Source organism: Pinus tabuliformis, chromosome 4_2 (genome assembly GCF_031772625.1).
Source record: "Pinus tabuliformis cultivar Carrire ecotype Pingquan chromosome 4_2, CPIR1, whole genome shotgun sequence".
Lineage (NCBI taxonomy): Eukaryota > Viridiplantae > Streptophyta > Pinopsida > Pinales > Pinaceae > Pinus > Pinus tabuliformis.
The window spans coordinates 977492575-977510784 of NC_142304.1; the positions used below are offsets into that span (position 1 = coordinate 977492575).

Here is an 18210-nt window from a genome sequence, read left to right on the forward strand (position 1 = left end):
AAATGGTGTTTTAAATTTTTTTTTAATGGAAAATTTAATAAATAATAATATGAAGTGGGAACTATTAAGGATATCAAACATGGAGTTTCGTGGGCTGTTTTTACATCGGTGTTAATTTTCTTCCTTCCCTTTTTTTTAAGGGTGAAACTTAACCTAGTTCAAATGAGTGAAATTTATGGTACTTTAATTATTGTTTAATACTAAGGATAATTATTATTTTGTTTTATTTATAATAGGTTAATTATTATTAATAATATTATTAAAGGGAAGTCATGTTACTTGAAGTAGTTTATTGATGGTTTGTAAGATGTAGACTAGCACCTGTAATAAGAGTATCAGTGTTAGGTTGTTAATCTATTTCCTTAAATTAAAAAAAAATGATTTTTTAACTAATCAAAAATAATTTTAGGTTCCATTCCAAAACTAAAATGTAATTTTCACGTAAATAGTATTTACAAGAATGTTAATGTGTCTTGTGGCTACCTCTTCCAATGGAGTTATATGATTTTTAATAGCATATCACATTAGTTCCACACATGAAACTAGATACCACCTTCAATTTTACTATAATCGTTTACTCAAAAAGAACAAATATACTAATTCTACTATCACATTATTTATTTTATTTATTAGTTAAAAATATTAATTATACGGTTTGTGGAACAAAACTCATTATTACATTAATCATGATCTTGACTCCATATCTATCATGCTCCTAAAGAGATCAAATTCCTTGAGGTGTAAACATTACCTATGAATCTAGCTTAGTTCCTCACACGCACACACACATATATTACACATTTCACATTATGATCATATTGGGATATAAAAAACATATATCCACTAAATAATCTCTCTCTCTCTCTCTCTCTCTCTCTCTATATATATATATATATATATATATAGCCACAACCATAGCCAACATTCCTTTTTTTTAATCCCATGAGTCAACTCCATGTTGAGCATATAATGAATTACACTTCTCCCTTATACATTTTTTACCTTGGGTTGATACAAAACCTCACAATATAAGATTCAACTCCATGTTGAGCATATAATGAATTATACATCTCCCTCATACAATTTTTAACTTGGGTTGATATAAAACCCCCCAATATAAGATCGTGAAATTTAATGATGATGATAATTAACATTCATTGAGATCAAATTTGGTATTTGACCTTGAGAAAGGTAATGATTACTTGATTTTCTTTAAATTTGTATTCTTGTGCTCAACAAGATCTAAGAGAAGCATTCCTAAATCACCATAGTTTTGATGAGTTAAAATGTTAGGAAGGTTGATGTTGTAACAAATATTTTGAAATTGTGATGTAATGTGGGTGTATGTAGGACATTTTAAGAGAGTGTTTTTTTTATCTTCAACCCTCTTAGTGTTACAAAAATGGAAAATCCTTTTGACCCACAATGTTTAGGATTTGTCCAATGCCCTATTACACTATGTGATTGTTTGTTCTTATTTTAGGAACGTTGATCTTATTCTTTATATTAGTCAAATGGCAGAGATACTTTTAATATTTTAGAGTAGGGTTTAGTATCATAATATTATTTTATCCTCAATTATTTATTGTACCATATCGTCTCCTTATATTTAGATGTAATACCATTTTTTTATGTTATTGTTATTCTATATAGTGTTATCTTCATTGATTCCCTTATCATTTAACCATTACTTGGGATCTTTATGCCAACCCCACTTGAGTTGCTATTGGTTTTTAGTGAAGTTTCAAGCAATCTTAGGAAGCTTCTAGGCTTCCATGTTGCTTATTTTGTTCTTGTATACTAGTTGTAGTTGTGCTCTTAGTGGGGGGGATATTTGCTTCTATGAGGAGAATAGGATAAGGTATGTTGCCTTCATTTTTGATATTTTTGGTTATAAAACACTTTTGAATATCTATATATTTCTCTATGATGTTCTATAATGTTTCAACACTAAAATTCACAACCATATAAGATATGATAGATGAGAGTCTAAAAAGAAGTTTTTCTTATCCTATAGCCAAAGGTTTTTCAAGTCCATAATAAGCTTTCCACCCTTAATTTATCCTTTTCTTATTGCTATAGTTCTAGTTAAGCTTGTGATAAAGATCAATGTTAAGATATTTGTATGAAGCCACTTCCTCCAAGTTGTTGTTTTCATAGATGAAAGTACATCAATGATATTTATTGATTTGATTATCATAGCCTTCATTTTATCAGTGTTAACAATCACATCCATAATAGAGTAAAAATCCCTGAGAATTTTTAGTTGCTTATCAAGAATAAAGGGATTCTTCATCATAAAAAGAATATCATTAGTGTAAGAAAAAATAATAATGAATATACCAACTAGACTCAGGTTGACACAACCTACTTTTTCCAAACAACCTTCTAAATTGTTGACATATATGCCAAAACAGGTAGGAACTAGAGAAAACCTTGTTTAATTATAGTATTACAATTAAATTCTTTCAACCACTCTTCAATGTCCATAATAAGCTTTCCACCCTCAATTTATCCCCTTTATCAATGCTATAGTTCTAGTTAAGCTCGTGATGAAGATCAATTTTGAGATATTCTTGTGAGGTCACTTCCTCCAAGGTATTGTTGTCAAAGATAAAACTACATCAATGATATTTTTGGATTTGATTATCATAACCTTCATTTTCTTAGTGTTAACAATCATACTCATAATAAAGTAAAAATCATTGAGAATGTTCAGTGGCTTATCCTAGTTAAAATGATACCTCATCATTAAAAAAATAACATCAATGTCAAGAAGAAGGATGATGATTATATGAGCTAGAATCACATCAACACAAACTATTTTTTCCAATTAACACTCTTAAATTGTTGACATATATGTCAAAAATGGTAGGGGACTACAAACAACCTCACTTAGTTGTTGTATTACAATTAACTTCTTCCAACCAACCATCAATGTTCCTAAACTTGGCAATATCTTTCTAGTACTACCTCATTGCAACAACTCTCAACTTGAAAGGAACTTTAACTCCTCTAGTATATTCCAACGGTTAATCCTAGGCACAATGTTAAAATATTTTCTAAAGATAACAAAGGAGATTGGTTTATTATTATGACACTCCCATGCAATAATCTAAAGATAACAGGGTGGTACATTAAAAACTATAAGGCGTCAATTTCCACGGTATTTGACATACATGAACTGTCATATAAACTTAATCAATGTCCCACGGTGCGGATTATTGCCTATTAAAAAATAATTAAGGCTTAATTATACAATGAAAATAAGTTACATTGTCCGTAAATGTAAATATAGTTCTTAAATGTATATACATATAATACAAGAGATGTGATATTGCAATTAGTAATTAATCGATGCATAATCAGGACATTATTCGAGTGCTTAATAACATTTAATCTAATGCATTGTGTAATGATAACTGGTTGTAAATAAATAAAAAAGTCATACACATCTATATTATAAAATAATATTTTTGACATTTATTCAATGAATCGACGAGTAATCAGAACATCACTCCAGTGCCTAATATCATTTACTAGTTGTAAACAATTCAAGAAGGTGCAAAGATCTCTTTAGCCAGTATTCATTGTAGTAGATTGAAAGGATGTTCCCAAGAGGGATATGTGCAGGAGAACTTCCCTTAGTTCCACACCTTTGCACACTTTCCCTCTCCATACACTTCTTTTGCACACTATCCCATTCCGTAGTAACGTTTTGGAAAAATGTTGCATAGATTCAACCAACCTCTCATGATGCGTATTAGTGGATATTAAAAAAATTAATTAAGGCTTAATCCTACGGTTAACAAAAGATTCTCTCCCAGTAAATGTAAGTCTTTTTAGAATTTATTCGGTGAATCGACATGTAATGAGGATAATGTTTGAGTGCTTAATAACATTTACTAGTTGTAAACAAATCAAGAACGTGCAGAGGAATCTGCAACCATTATTTGTCTTAGTACATTAAAAGGATGTGTGGAAGAGGGATATGTGCGAGAGAACTTTTATTATGTCACTTCCACACCTTTGCTCACATTCCCCCTATGCATATAGAAACCTACCACAACATGGATTAACAAGTATTAACAAATAAATTAAGGATTAATCATACAATTAACAGAAGCTTGTCTGCTAGTAAATATAATTCTTTTCGATATTTACTCAACAAATCGATGTGTAATCAGAACATTGTTAACTGCTTAATAGCATATCCTCTGAAGGATTGTGTAATGATTACTTGTTGCAAACAAATCAAGAAGGTGCATAGGGTTCCACAACTAGTATCCATCCTAAAAAATTGCAGAATGTGAAAAGGGACCTTTATTCCCCCACTTCTGCATCTCCAGGCATATTACCCCTCTACACATAAGCTCAATCAACCTCCTGCGGTGTGTATTAGTGCATATTAAAAAATTATTTAAGGCTTACTAGTTGTAAACAAATAAAAAAGGTGCAGAGGGGATTCAAAACTAGTATTTGTCCTAAGTTATTTTTTTTTTTCATTTTAGACTTTTACAAATTCAGTTGTGTGAGAGAACAGGTGTATGGAGCCTGAGATGTGTCTGAAATGAAGAATGTGTAAAAGAGGGAGTATGTGTGGGAGAACGGGGATGTAGAGCGAACTTTCTTCCACAAACATGAAATTATTTTAACTTTAAGCATAAAATTATTATCCAATATTAAACGAAGTGTCTTTTTAATGCATGTGAGAAATAAGTGTTGTGCAAGAAAATGGGTGTGCAAAGCAAGGTACAAAAATTTTCATTTGCAATGTTCTGTATTTCTAGATACGTTCCCCCTTCACACTTCTTTTTTCACACCTCTTTCCTACACAACTCTACATATTAATCAATTAATTAGTGGTTTTGGCTATGGGAGAATGAGCGTGTAGAGAAAATTTTCTTCCGCAGACATTAAACTCTTTTAACTTTAAGCACAAACTTAGTATCCAATATTAAAGGATGTGTCTTTTCAATGCATGTGAGAAATAGGTGTTGTGCGAAAGGACAGGTATGCGGAGCAAGGAACACAAACTTTCATCCATAATGTTACGCGTCTCTGTAGGTTTTAACCTGTACATAAATTACCTGAAAATGAATTCTAAAAACATAAAATAAAAAATGAAGAGAATGTAAAACAAATACATAGAGAATTTCCCTTGGATCCAAAAACTGGGACTACCAGATTGATTTTTCATTATGTTCCTTTCAATGTTATAATACATATATATACATGCCAAAGCATTCATAAACCCTAATCCATTAACCCTGGATTAGAACATAACCATAGTTCCCTTGACCAGATCTACAAAATACCATGGGTAGAAAACCATCATGCCCAAAACCATGTGCAAAACCCATGCACAAAACGTAGGTAGGTTTGCCCACCTAACATAGGGTCCAAAAAAAAATTCCTAGGGCACTTCCCTGAACCTCGTGCTGGGGGGATACCGCCCCCCTGAAAGCCCCTGACAAGGGGGGATGACCCCCCCTGTTGCGGCCAATGCAACGAACAGGGGGGGCTCTCGTCCCTTGTGACCCCCCACGCATGCGACTAGTCGTGGAAAGAATATAACGCACATCCAACAATCTCCACCTACGTTCCCCCTTCCCACATTTCTTCCACACACCTCTCTTCTGCACATTCCTTTGGGTTATTAAGTTTGGGGGATGAATTTTTTTTTGGCACTCTATGCACATTCCCCCTCAACACACTGTCTTGTTTCACAACAATGTTTTGGGGAAAAGTCACATAAACTCAAACAACTACCCATAGTGTGGATTGACACATAATAAAAAATTAATTAACGCTTACTACTTGTAAACAAATCAAGAAGCCATTTTCATGAGGACAAGATGCAGACCCTCACTTTTTCAACATTTTTTTTTGAAAATTGGTGAATAAATGCATAAACAAACCTTGGACAAGACGGGGGACCTCACACTGTCTTAATCACACCAACAAATTGATAAGTATTAAAAGAGGTAGGGATTGTGTTGTTATATAGCTATCGCTCTTATTTTTAAAACCTAATAAGTGTCGAATAAGTACTATATTTACATGTTGTATAGTGAATGAAGTCATATGATTTGGGTCTTGGCAGATACAAAATTTGATTTTCAAGAAGCGGTTGGATTTAAATTCAAGTAAAATTCAATTAAGATTTCTCATCAGATATGGATCCTTTTTTAAAATATAAATTATATTGTTGAATTGAGGCTTCTGTGATCCATATCGGGTTTACGAGAGATTTTTCGGTGCAAATCACAAGATCTATCATTTGTCGACGCGTTTCGAACCAACTAGTGTGGTTCATCGTCAGGACAAGTTGAAGAACCAGATCCAGCTTTGCATGTTAAATAGCTTGAGCAGAGCCTCCAATGGCTAACTAGGCCAACGGCTAAATTGGACTAGGGACCTTACCTCAAAAATAAATAATTTAATTTAATTGGAAGTTTGTTATAATAAGGGACTTTACCTCTAAATAAATGTATAAATAATTTAATTTAATTGGTTGTTAATTTAATAGTTAGTTAAAAGGTATTAACAATTTAATAAATACATAGAAAATATAAATATTAGAATAAAACGTATAATTAACTATTTATAGAGTTATTAACTATACATATAAATATTGGAATAAAACGACTATTTTAAACTCTTTTCATGATGCATTTTCACTTGTTCCATTTCCTAGTCACTCGGTTAAGGGTTTATAATCTCAAAAACTTCTTTCAAAGCACTAACCATGGTTGTTTCGACAACCATTTCGACATTGCCCATTTTGATGTCCAAATTCTCCATTTTTGCAATCAGATGGTTGACGAACTGCTAGAGACGATCAACATCCTCCTCAAGCTCTCCAATTTCACTAGTAACCAGAGCAAAATGAGAACGAGCCTGTGCCACAATTTGGTCCTCGACCTTAGCTATAAGAGTTGAAATGCCCTCCTTTAATGTCGCCAACTGCTCATTGGAGATCTCATTATTTCCATTTATGCTTGAGGAGGTCACCTTACAGATTGTTCAACTCTTGATTCAAATCATCAACATTTCTAAAAATTGTAAATGACCTTTTAAATAATTACCACGGAATGAATCAATTCGAGGGGAGATCTTTTAAAATTGAATGTCTGCGTCCCCTCCTTGCTTAGACTTCACTTAAAATTCCATTCCTACAACCACCATATTGTTTGTGAACTTAAGCCAAATTAACTGCTTCAACTTTGGTGTGGTACTTATAAGCTCGTCTCTGCTGTGAGGTTTAAATGTAGATCCAATGGCATTCCATGTGTCATTTTTTATGACGTCTCCTACCTTAAGTTCCCATCTATATGTCCAATTCGAGGGGTCCATCTTCCAATGTTTCCGCTCATTGAGATCCTTCCTAGACTTGGGATTAATGACGGTCAATAATAGGTTATCGGACCATAATTCCAATTTATTTAATGGCTTGAGGGTCCTTATCGTAGGAATGTTGATAATCATGGAATATGGGAAATGAATGGATCATTTTGATCCTTAATTAACGCCCATGGAACAAGATTAGCATTTATATTAGCTTATTCATAAGCTCATTGGTTATTTTCCCTCTTGACATGGAATAGATTTATTTTATCAAATTTATTCATGAGTAACCCTATTTGATGGAATATTGGAGGCAAATTCTTGTCTAGGTGGTCTTTAATTTTATAATGTTTTTGTATGATTAGCATTGAGTCACCAAACACACTTATTGACAGAGTCCATTTGATAATACAATCTTCAATCCTTGTCGTAAAGCTAAAGCTTATGCTTGGTTATTTGATGCAATGCCTATTCCCCAAGCAAGTTTCATCTCAGTTTCTCCATCGGAGCAATTAGGACCCTTAGTTATTTCATGTGTTTGTCTGTTGGTAATAGTACACTGTGGAAATAAGGAATGTTCGGATTGTTACCCTAACAATTATTGACACTCACATTGATGATACATTAGTGTCTTTGAATTACTAGAGTTTGTTTAAGCTTTTATGCACATGCAAGAAAACTCTAATGATTGTAAAAGTGAATACTAGTTCAACCATGCATATCTATGGTTGCAAGTTCTTGAAGGCGGAAGATAATTGTATTATGATACAACAATGTCACTAAATATTACTCTATGTAATGATGATGATTTATTTAATGATCATTGAATGAATATGGAAAGTAATTCAGAAAATGTTGTAAATTTTTTTCTAACTCGATGCGTTTTCATGGGAAGTTACTTAGAAATGTTACCTCCCCTATTTTAGATTTTATATATTGTATAGATATAAAATAAAATCAATTATTACATTTCTTCTACACTTATTTATCAAAATTTATAATATACATAATTCATTGTAACATTCTCCTTCCCCTATTTTAAATTTTATATATTATATAGATATAAAATAAAATCAATTATTACATTTCTTCTATACTTATTTATTAAAATTTGTAATATACATAATTCATTGTAACATTCTCTACACATACCTTATAGGCTTCAATATATAAAATCCCTAAATCACACTCAAACTTAAACCTCATTTTTAAGAAAAAAAAAAAAAAAACCATTGTAAATAGTTTTTTTTAAGACATAAGTTTCTATATATGTACTCTTGGTATTATACTAGCAATGGTTTGGTTGGTTTAAGTTTTAAGTTTATAGTGGCAACCACTAAGTTTGATCTAGGGCCTTGCCTAGATTAGTCCAATGAGTAACCAATTCACCAAGGCTAAAAAAAAAATCTCCACCACAATGGATGACTTTTCTATTTTATTTATTTCAAATTAATATAAAAACTCACTGAAAACCCTAGAAATTAAATTGACTTAGTTATGATAAACTTCAAACCAACTCACAATGAATCAAAATGCTTAAGCTTCCCTTATATGTAGAGTCTCAGCTCTTGGTGCCCAGCTTCATAAGTTTATTGTATATGATATGGGTTAGTTATGATAAACTTCAAACCAATTCACAATGAATCAAAATGCTTAACCTTCCCTTATCTGTGGAGTCTCAGTGCTTGTTAAGTCATAAGCTTCTAGTGTATCTTGCTTGCAGTATGTTCGATATACTCTTGGTGCCCAGCTTCGTAAGTTTATGTTATATGATATGGGTTGCATCTTGGTGCTAAACTGTCAAATGTATTCTTGGTTTTATAGTGACAACCACTAAATTTGATTTTCTATCTCACTTACATTAATGTAATAAATTACTGATTCACCATAGCTAAAAAAAATTATCCCACGCCATGGATGGCTTTTGTATAACCTAACTAAAAGGAAAAAATGTCCACATAGACGGCTATTCTATTTTATTTATTTAAAATTAATATAAAAACTTAGTAAAAACCCTAAAAGTTAAATCTGAGTTAATCATAATAAACTGCAAACCAAGTAACAATGAATCCAAATGCTTATTACTAAAAATGAATGGGCAAAGCTGCATCATTGTTGTTGGGTTCCCAGCCCGGGATTCCCGATCTCTCGCAAAGAAAGATAATTACAATATATATGAACGCATTAATTAACTATGAAAAGAACGTTTTGATAGAATTGACACACATATATTTGCCCTAACAGAGAGGTAGATCACCAGCATTGATCCGTTTCCCAACTCGGCCACACCTGACCACACCAATATTTGCAACCATCAGCGGATACTTTACTGCACATCTGGCCAGCGAATCCCCACACTTGAGCGGAAAGCCGGCGATCATACTGTGCACGGTCATGTGGATCTGACAGAGTGACATACGCATTGTGTATCCTCATAAACATCCGGGTGTTCTGCTTCTTTTCCTCAGTAGAAGCCGAATGATCAGGATGAAACACCTTCGCCAGCTTTCTGTAAGCCCTCTTCACGTCCTCTGCAGTCGCCGCGGGGCTTATCTCCAGTACTTCATATAAAGAAGTCGTCGATTTCATGTGAGGGGGCTCTGAAATGCCCTCTGCGCACGCAAAAGCCTGCTGCATTGTTCTCACCTTGAACAACATCCGAAATTTAACATTCCCTCTCTGGCTGTTCGAAACTGCTGGCGGTTTCTGGAAGCCAATACGACCAGCGCTTGGCGATTCTTTGGATGAAAAAACATGAGACGTTAATATAGCAAAAGAAGCCATTACTGATATTTTTTTTTCTGAGATTATCGAAAACCAAGGCAGGTGTAACCTGTATGATACTGAAATTCTGAAAAATCAATTGTAGTTTGTAGGCCGAACAATTGACGACCAAAACTATCGCTGAAGAGACATGGAATACAGAGAGAAGAGAAGTTGAAGTCGGAGGAATTCTGAGAAGAGGAGAATAAGGAAATTTAAGGGGGAGATGCTGCGAATAGTAGCTTTTACAAAGTCGAACGAAAAATTCAGCAGACTTGCCTTTTAAGTGTGAACAGGCGTATTGACTCACCGACGTGATTTGACGGTGGATAAATGCCACATAGATAATCACGTTTATTAAACGACAATGCCTTTCTGTACACGCACATCCAGTGGAAGAGACGGAATAAAAGTAACCGGACGTAGCGGGACCCACGTGAACGATAAGGGCATCACATGCAAAGATGACGGTGCATTGAAAATAGGAGTTTGTGTGAGATTTCAAAAGTTATTTCGACTTTACGTTCTTTTCTTCTCGTTCTCTCGTCTGTAAATGGAGTTCGAAAATTTCATTTTCAAATTAACATTGACCTTTGACTTTTCTCTTATTTTATTTTTTTTTTATTTTCTTTCGAAAAAATTACGAGTTTACCTCAGATTTCAAAACTTATTTTGACTTTCTTTTTATTTTTATTTTCTTTGAAGAAACTTCCGATTTTGACTTTCTTTTTATTTTTTTATTTTTATTTTCGAAACTTCCGATTTTGTGTCAGATTTCAGAAGTTATTTTGAGTTTACCTTCTTTTCCTCTCCTTTCTGTAAATGGAGTTCGCAAATTTTATTTGCAAATTAACATTGAAATTTGATTTTTGTCCTATTCTTTTTTATTACTTTATTTTCCTTTAAAAACGTCCGAGTCAGATTTCAAAAGTTATTTTGACTTTACGTTCTTTTCTTTTCCTTCTCTTTCTATAAATGGAGTTCACAAATTTTATTTGCAAATTAACATTGACCTTTATTTTTTTAATTTTATTTTCTCTCTTTCGAAAGATTTATCTGCAAATTACAAGAGTTTCTGATATAAATCTCAAGTTCCATTTCAAGCTACTATCTTCGCTGGATTTTTTGTGATCCTCTCGGGTTCAGAAGTAGGTGGAGAAATAAATAATGACTGACACTTCTGATCTCGAGGCAATGATACAAGCAGCGATACAGGCGGAATCGGCTCATAAATCTGCCAAAGGGGATAACGAGTGGCAATCCACGCTGGAGGAGATGCTCATTCATCCCTTGGTCCCTCAAAATGAGAGAAAAGGTCTGTTAAATGAAAAATGTCATATTCCTAACAGCCAGCTCGAAAAGGATATATCCCAAAAGTCATGGCAAGAGATCCGTCACAAGGGAAATATCAAACCTGTCAAGACTATTCCCCCTCCCGCTGCCATCAGTATTAACAGTAGTCATCTGTCAGAACGCATTGAGAGTCTTCAAACTAAGGCTTTAGTTGGGAGATGGCATTTCCCGGAATTAGACGATGCGAAAATGAGATGCTGGCTTGAGCAGCAATGGAAGCCTTTAATTGGATATGTTCCGATTATTTCCAGGTTATTAAAAGAATGGTATTGCTTCCACTTTCTAAACTCAGTTGATCTGGAAATCATCCTAAATCATCAATGGGTTTATAAAAGAAGTTTCTTGGCCTTACACAGATGGTACATGGGCTATAATCCATTGAAAAACATTCCATCTAATAACTTAATTTGGGTCAAGCTACCCGGATTACCATTAGAATTGTGGTCAAAGGAAACGCTAGCAGAAATTGGTAATGCAATTGGAAGATGCGTATACGTGGATCCTTGGGTGTTAGGTGAAAAAGACAAAAGGGTAGCATGGATATTGATAGATAAACCTTTCAGAGGGGGTTTTCCGGCTCACATAGACATTCAATGGAGGGACTCAAAAATCAGGCAAAGGCTCGATTTCTGGGGGATTCCCTTTAGATGTTCAGTTTGCCATCGCACTGGGCATCTAATTAAGAACTGTCCAAGACGCCTATCAATCAACCGGAAACAACACAGTCTTAATAGGTATGCTGCAAAGCCCTTCAAAAGCTCATCCCCTGACGGGGAATCTGAGATTTCGTCATCTGCAAAGAACAGGTCTCTCACAGATTTTGATGACCATCCGGATATCGCTGAGAATGACCGTCGACTCTCATCTCATCCGAAAGATCCGATCCCGTCCATGGAGCCTGTCTTGGACCATGACATTCCTGTTAATCCATACATTCCGGAGCCTATATCTCCGTCTATGCCCCCTTTGGAGCCTGCTTTGGACCACGAGATCCCCTGCCCGCGTCCGACTCCGCATCCTCTCTATGAAACCATTAATGAAAATCTGTTCAATCCATCCTCTACTCCTTCTCAGAATAACAAAAATCTGTCGTCAGATAGAGGAAAAGAAATTATGGTTTCGCCTACACCTGTTAACTCGCCTAATTCATCGCCTTCGAATTCGGTAGGCAGTGATCTGGATTTCCTGCTGAACAAAAAATCGCTTCAGCTCAGGGAGCTTACAATTCACAAGCCCCATTCTCAACCGTCCCCTCAAATCAGTCCGAAGTCGGCCAGAAATATAACAGTGAGAAGGAAAACAAAAGGGGGAAGCAGGCATTTCAGGGGGAGAGGGGAGGGCAGGGGGATCCGCAATTTATCTCTGGTTGAAGTCCCAATCATAGACATGACTGAAGACAGGCCTCTTAGAGCATGCAAGGCCGAGAACTCTCCAATATGAATTTTGCAATCTCCATGAATATAAGAGGCTTGGGGACAGATCCCAAGTTTTTGGCCTTAAAATTTTTTTTTTCATTCTGTAAGTCCCAAAATAATTCTAATACAGGAGACAATGCATGATGCCTCTGCTGCGGTTTCTTACTTCAGGAAGATGTATCCTTCATGGCACATCTCTGCCACTGAAGCGATGGGGCTCTCGGGAGGGCTAGCAGTCCTTTGGGACCCATCTTGGATCAAGGCGAAAACTTATAGATGTCTGGCAGGAATTTTAATTTCTGCAAAAATGAGAGGACATAATTTTCCCATTAATATTCTCAATATATATGCACCCTACAGGGACAGAATGCTATTCTGGGAGAAAATTTTGGATTCTGAAATTTTTGATGTGGAAAATTTATTGATTGCAGGAGATTTAAACCTCACTTTAAGCATGGACGAGATATGGGGCAGCAAAAGAAAAAAGGATCCTCTTGCTGAAAGGTTGAAAAATGAATTTCTCAAGAGGAATTTAGTGGACGTCCTTCCTCCTCGAATGATCCCGACTTGGGAAAATGGCAGAATTGATGAAGCTTATGTTGCAAAAAGGCTGGACAGGTTCCTTATTCATGCTAGTGTGATTGATTGTATGGGTATGCCATTCTCATCAATAGAAAACATTTTCATTTCAGATCATAGGCCAATCATGTTAGGCTGGAAGGAAAAAAGTTTCAGGAAAGGATACTCATTCAAGTTTAACAGCTCTTATCTGGAGGATCCGGGATTTAATGATATCATTAAAAAATCATGGATTGAGCTGGCAAATAATAATCCGTCCACGCTCTTGATGACTTTTAAGGACAAAATGGATTATATGCGGAAGGTGGTGAAAAAATGGCAATATGAGAAAAGACAAGCAAACAGGAAAGAACTAAGAAGTATTCAAAGAGCTTTAGATATGGCATCGGAGGCTATTGCCTCTCAGAGTTTATCACTGGAGTCGAGATGCCTCATAAAGGAGCTGCAAAAAAAGAAAATTAAAATTTTGGAACAAGAGGAATCCTATTGGCGGCTAAAAAGCAGAGCGACTTGGATTAAAGAAGGGGATAAAAATACAAAGTTCTTTCACAATTTCGCAAATGCCAGACGTGAAAAAAACTCCATATGGAAGATAAGAGATGGAAATGGTCAGCTCATTTATTCCCAGCAAGATATATCAAATGAGGCAGTAAGATTTTTTGGCAAGCAATATCAAAGATCTGAAAAATGTAACTTTAAGGACATCCTATGGGGCATTGAAATTTTCCCAAAGATGTTTGATGAGGAAACAAATAATAGAATTTTTCAAAAAATCTCTGAGGAAGAGCTGCTTGGGGTTATGAATTCATTTAAATATGATAAATGTCCAGGGACGGATGGCTAGACAATTGAGTTTTTTACTCACTTCTTTGACCTTTTCAAAGGGGATTTGTTAAAAATGGTAGAGGGTTCAAGAATAGCGGGCAGTATAAATACAAAGGTTGCTTCCACCAATATCGCCCTTATCCCAAAGAATGATGAAGCTGAGTCTTTTATGGATTTCCGGCCGATCTCTCTATGCAATATTACTTATAAAATCATTGCGAAAATAATCGCAGAAAGGATTAAAGGTTCTTTATCAAAGCATATTTCATCAGAGCAACATGCATTTCTGAAAGGGAGGAACATACAGGATGCAGTGGCAAGTACCCAGGAAGGATTATTTACTATTCAGAAAAGGAAAAGGAATGCAGTCATCCTTAAGATTGATCTCCAAAAGGCATACGACTGCCTCGATTGGGGATTCCTAAGGTGCTTATTGGTAAAGATTGGCCTAAATACTGGTATGACAAACTGGATAATGGCGTGTGTTGAGATGGTGAATTTCTCGGTGATCATAAATGGAATTCCTTCCCCTTTCTTTTCTGCCTCCAGAGGTCTCCGGCAAGGATGCCCCTTATCGCCTCTTTTATTTATCCTGACAATGAATACTCTTAGTCTTCATATAAATAAAGCCGTTGAAGAATCCAGAGTTTCTCCGCTTAAAATTTGCAGGGGAATCTCGATATCCCATAATCTGTTTGTTGATGATATCATAATGTTTGGAATGTTATGCAAGATTACATGGTCATGCTACTTCGAGATCTTGGATAATTTTCAAAAAGCAACAGGCCTTCATATCAATTTTGAAAAGTCTGTCTTTTTCATAATGAATCAGAGCTATTTGGAATCAAAGCCCATCCTATCAGGCTAGGGTTGAAATATTTGGGCTTTCAGCTAAAAGCTTATAAAAAAGCAGACTGGGGATGTATTTTAGACAAATTTTACAAGAAGATTTCCGTATGGCAGTATAGATATCTCTCTCTCGGGGGCAGAGTGATCCTTGCCCAGTCGGTTTTAAATCAGTTGATGGTATATTGGGCTCATTTATTTGCCATCCCAGCAAGCATAATTACGACAATGAATAAGCTCATGGCGAACTTCATATGGGGAGATCAAGTGGGAAAAAAAAAATACCATCTCGCATCTCTAGCCAGTATTTCCAAACCAAAGAAATGCGGAGGCTGGGGGCTTTTAGAATTGAAATCTTTTGCCAGAGCTTTACTATGCAGGACTCTATGGAGAGGCATTTTCGAGGATGGTCCGTGGAGTAACATTATTCGTTTCAAATATCTAAGAAGGAAGAAGTTGGCATATTGGCTCAGAAAGGAGCAATTAGGCTCTTCTAGGGGATCTCCTATTTGGCAAAGCCTTCGGAAAATTGGCAAATTTTTTCTGGAAAATTTATTCTGGCATTTCCAAACAGGTAAAAATATTCTCATTGGAAAAGACTGTTTTATGGGTGGTGCTGAAGTGATTGAGATTTAGAATTCTCTTCTAGACTTTCTCCACAGGAAAGGTATATTTTACTGGGAGAGTCTTATTGCTGGATGGAATGCCCTGATTCCCCTATGGAAGGAAGCTGAATGTATGGGGATGCCTTTAGACATAGCTTTGCAGTGGGACCAAATCAAAATCCAACTCAGGAACTATGGAATTTTTCGTTCAAAGGAACATGATGATCTCATTTGGAGAAGTTCAAAGGTTTTATATGATGTCCAAGTAAAGGATGTTTACAAAGATCTGATTAGCAAACTACCTTCTCTCCTCAAACCCTCCTTTCCGCCCATTCTATGGAAAACAGGATGCCCCTAAAAAATGATCCTGTTCTCTTGGCTGGCTTTTCACAATAGGAACCTCTCTTGGGATAACTTAAGAAAACGCGGTTGGCAGGGTCCGGGTGTATGCTCCATCTGTTGGGTTGAAGAAGAAACCAACTTCCACCTTTTCTTTGATTGCAAGAAGACTCGTCTTCTGTGGTGGAATCTGGAGAATACCCATGGTGTACAGCACATGTCTCATTCTTCTATTTCTGATGCTTTTTTATGGTGCAACCTTCAAAAGAAATCATGGAGATCAATCTTCATCATTACGGTATGGTGTATATGGAAATGGCACAATAAGGTTGTCTTCAATGGTAAGGTCTCCCATCTCATGGAAATTATCTCCACCATCTCTTCTATATTTGAATCGATCTCGCAAAGCATATCCAAGGATCCAAATCAGAAAGAAAGTGTGAGTCCGCAAGACCTGTCTGCTATGCCGAGAGCCTTCTTCGACGGGGCTGAACAGGATGGCCAATGTGGCTGTGGGGTTTTTATTGTGGTAAATGAAAATTGCCATTATCATCTTTTTTGGAATGGAGGGAGTGGTTCTAACAGTAAGGCGGAAGCGATGGCCCTTGCTGGCCTTCTTCATTTTTGTCTTTTTGTCAATCTCCAGGATGTTTCCATTTTTGGTGATTCTAAGGTCTTGGTTGATGGTCTTCGTGGTAAGAACATCATAAGGAAACCGCAACTCTCTGGATGGATTGATAGGATTAATTTTTTATGGAACAGATCTAAGGGTGTGTCCATTCGTCACATCAAGAGGGATCTTAACCAAGCCGCAGATGATTTATCCAAAAAAGGGCTCCGGATGGCTCCAGGTTTATGGTTCTTGCAGGTTTCTTTTGAGGGCAATATTATATCCATTCAGGACTTCCTCCCTCCTGATTTCTAACCTTCTCTTGACTCTGGCTCTTTCATCTTTCTCTGGTTTTGTTTTCTAGTAAGCTCTGATATTTCTCTCTAGTCGTTGAAGCTTTGCTTTTCCAGTGATCGTAGGTTCTTCATGAGTGTTTACATACTCCTGCTGCCGGAAGCAGTATACCAGGATCCATTTCTTTTCCTGCCTTCGATTTTCTATGGACTGCGAGTCCTCTATAGTTTCAGTCCTTTATTATCTGTAAATTTTGTTTCATTAGGCAGTCCTATTCAGATGCTATTCAATCTTATTGGGAGCTTTTCTGGTTTATGCCGATCCTATTTTAGGCTCATATATGTGGAACAATTCCGTCTTTCAGTTTTGGTTTGAGCCTTGGTGATAGATCTTTCATATGTTTTTATATCATGTATATGAAGAACAACTGAACTGATATAATGTTCTTGTTTATATTTCTGATATAAATGCAATATAGCTTTTTCGACCTGAAAAAAAAAATCCATCCTAAGCAAATACACTCCTACTATAACACAAATAATATAATATTGTAGTTTTTTTAATCGAGCGTTTGTGCTTCCCTTTTGGTTTGTCTTAGTTTTTTTTTTATGATTCGATTAAGCATAAAGTGGTAAAGGGTTTAGGCTGATAAGAAACCCAAATTTATTATTGTTTTGTTTAGGAGTATAATATGGATGTAAAATTAAATATTATTAGCACAGATATATTAATAAATATAGTTGATATAAATACATAATCAAATTAATAAATAGATTCAAAAGCATTAATAATATAAATCTTATTATTAATAATATCAATTTAACATTAATCATAACATTAATATTTATATGGATAAACATATAATAATTAAAATAATAGTACAAAAATAATTATTATAATATAAATATTATTATTACTATCATTTGCACCAGATGTTGCAAAGAAAACGGCGTAAGGCATAAAGTGTGGAAATCCATTATCCATGTAGTGTGTGCATTATTCAACAAGGTGGATCTCTTTAAATTTGTTGCAAACATTTATGTTATTGCATTGCTAATTTATTTAGAATCTACTACTACCTCCTCTTCTTGGAATATTAAATTTCTTATCACCCCATGATGACAATCCCTCTAATTATTGGAATCACAATTTTTTCCACTTTAGTGGGTTTACCCTCAACCTAAAGAAACATGAATTTGAGTCACTCAACTAAAAAGAAATTGCTAAATTG

The 18210-nt window shown here is 35.3% G+C and overlaps 1 protein-coding gene across 1 annotated transcript; it reads left to right on the forward strand.

The window, feature by feature from the left end:
• Nucleotides 1-16538: 16538 nt before the first annotated feature.
• On the forward strand, nt 16539-17000 carry LOC149172919 (uncharacterized). Its single transcript, XM_089426509.1, has one exon. The coding sequence runs from the start codon at nt 16539-16541 to the stop codon at nt 16998-17000; it is 462 nt and encodes a 153-aa protein (XP_089282635.1).
• The last annotated feature ends 1210 nt before the right edge of the window (nt 17001-18210 follow it).

Excerpts from the sequence above, each read along its gene's own strand:
- LOC149172919 (XM_089426509.1), top strand. The coding sequence starts at position 16,539 with ATGCCGAGAGCCTTCTTCGACGGGGCTGAACAGGATGGCCAATGTGGC.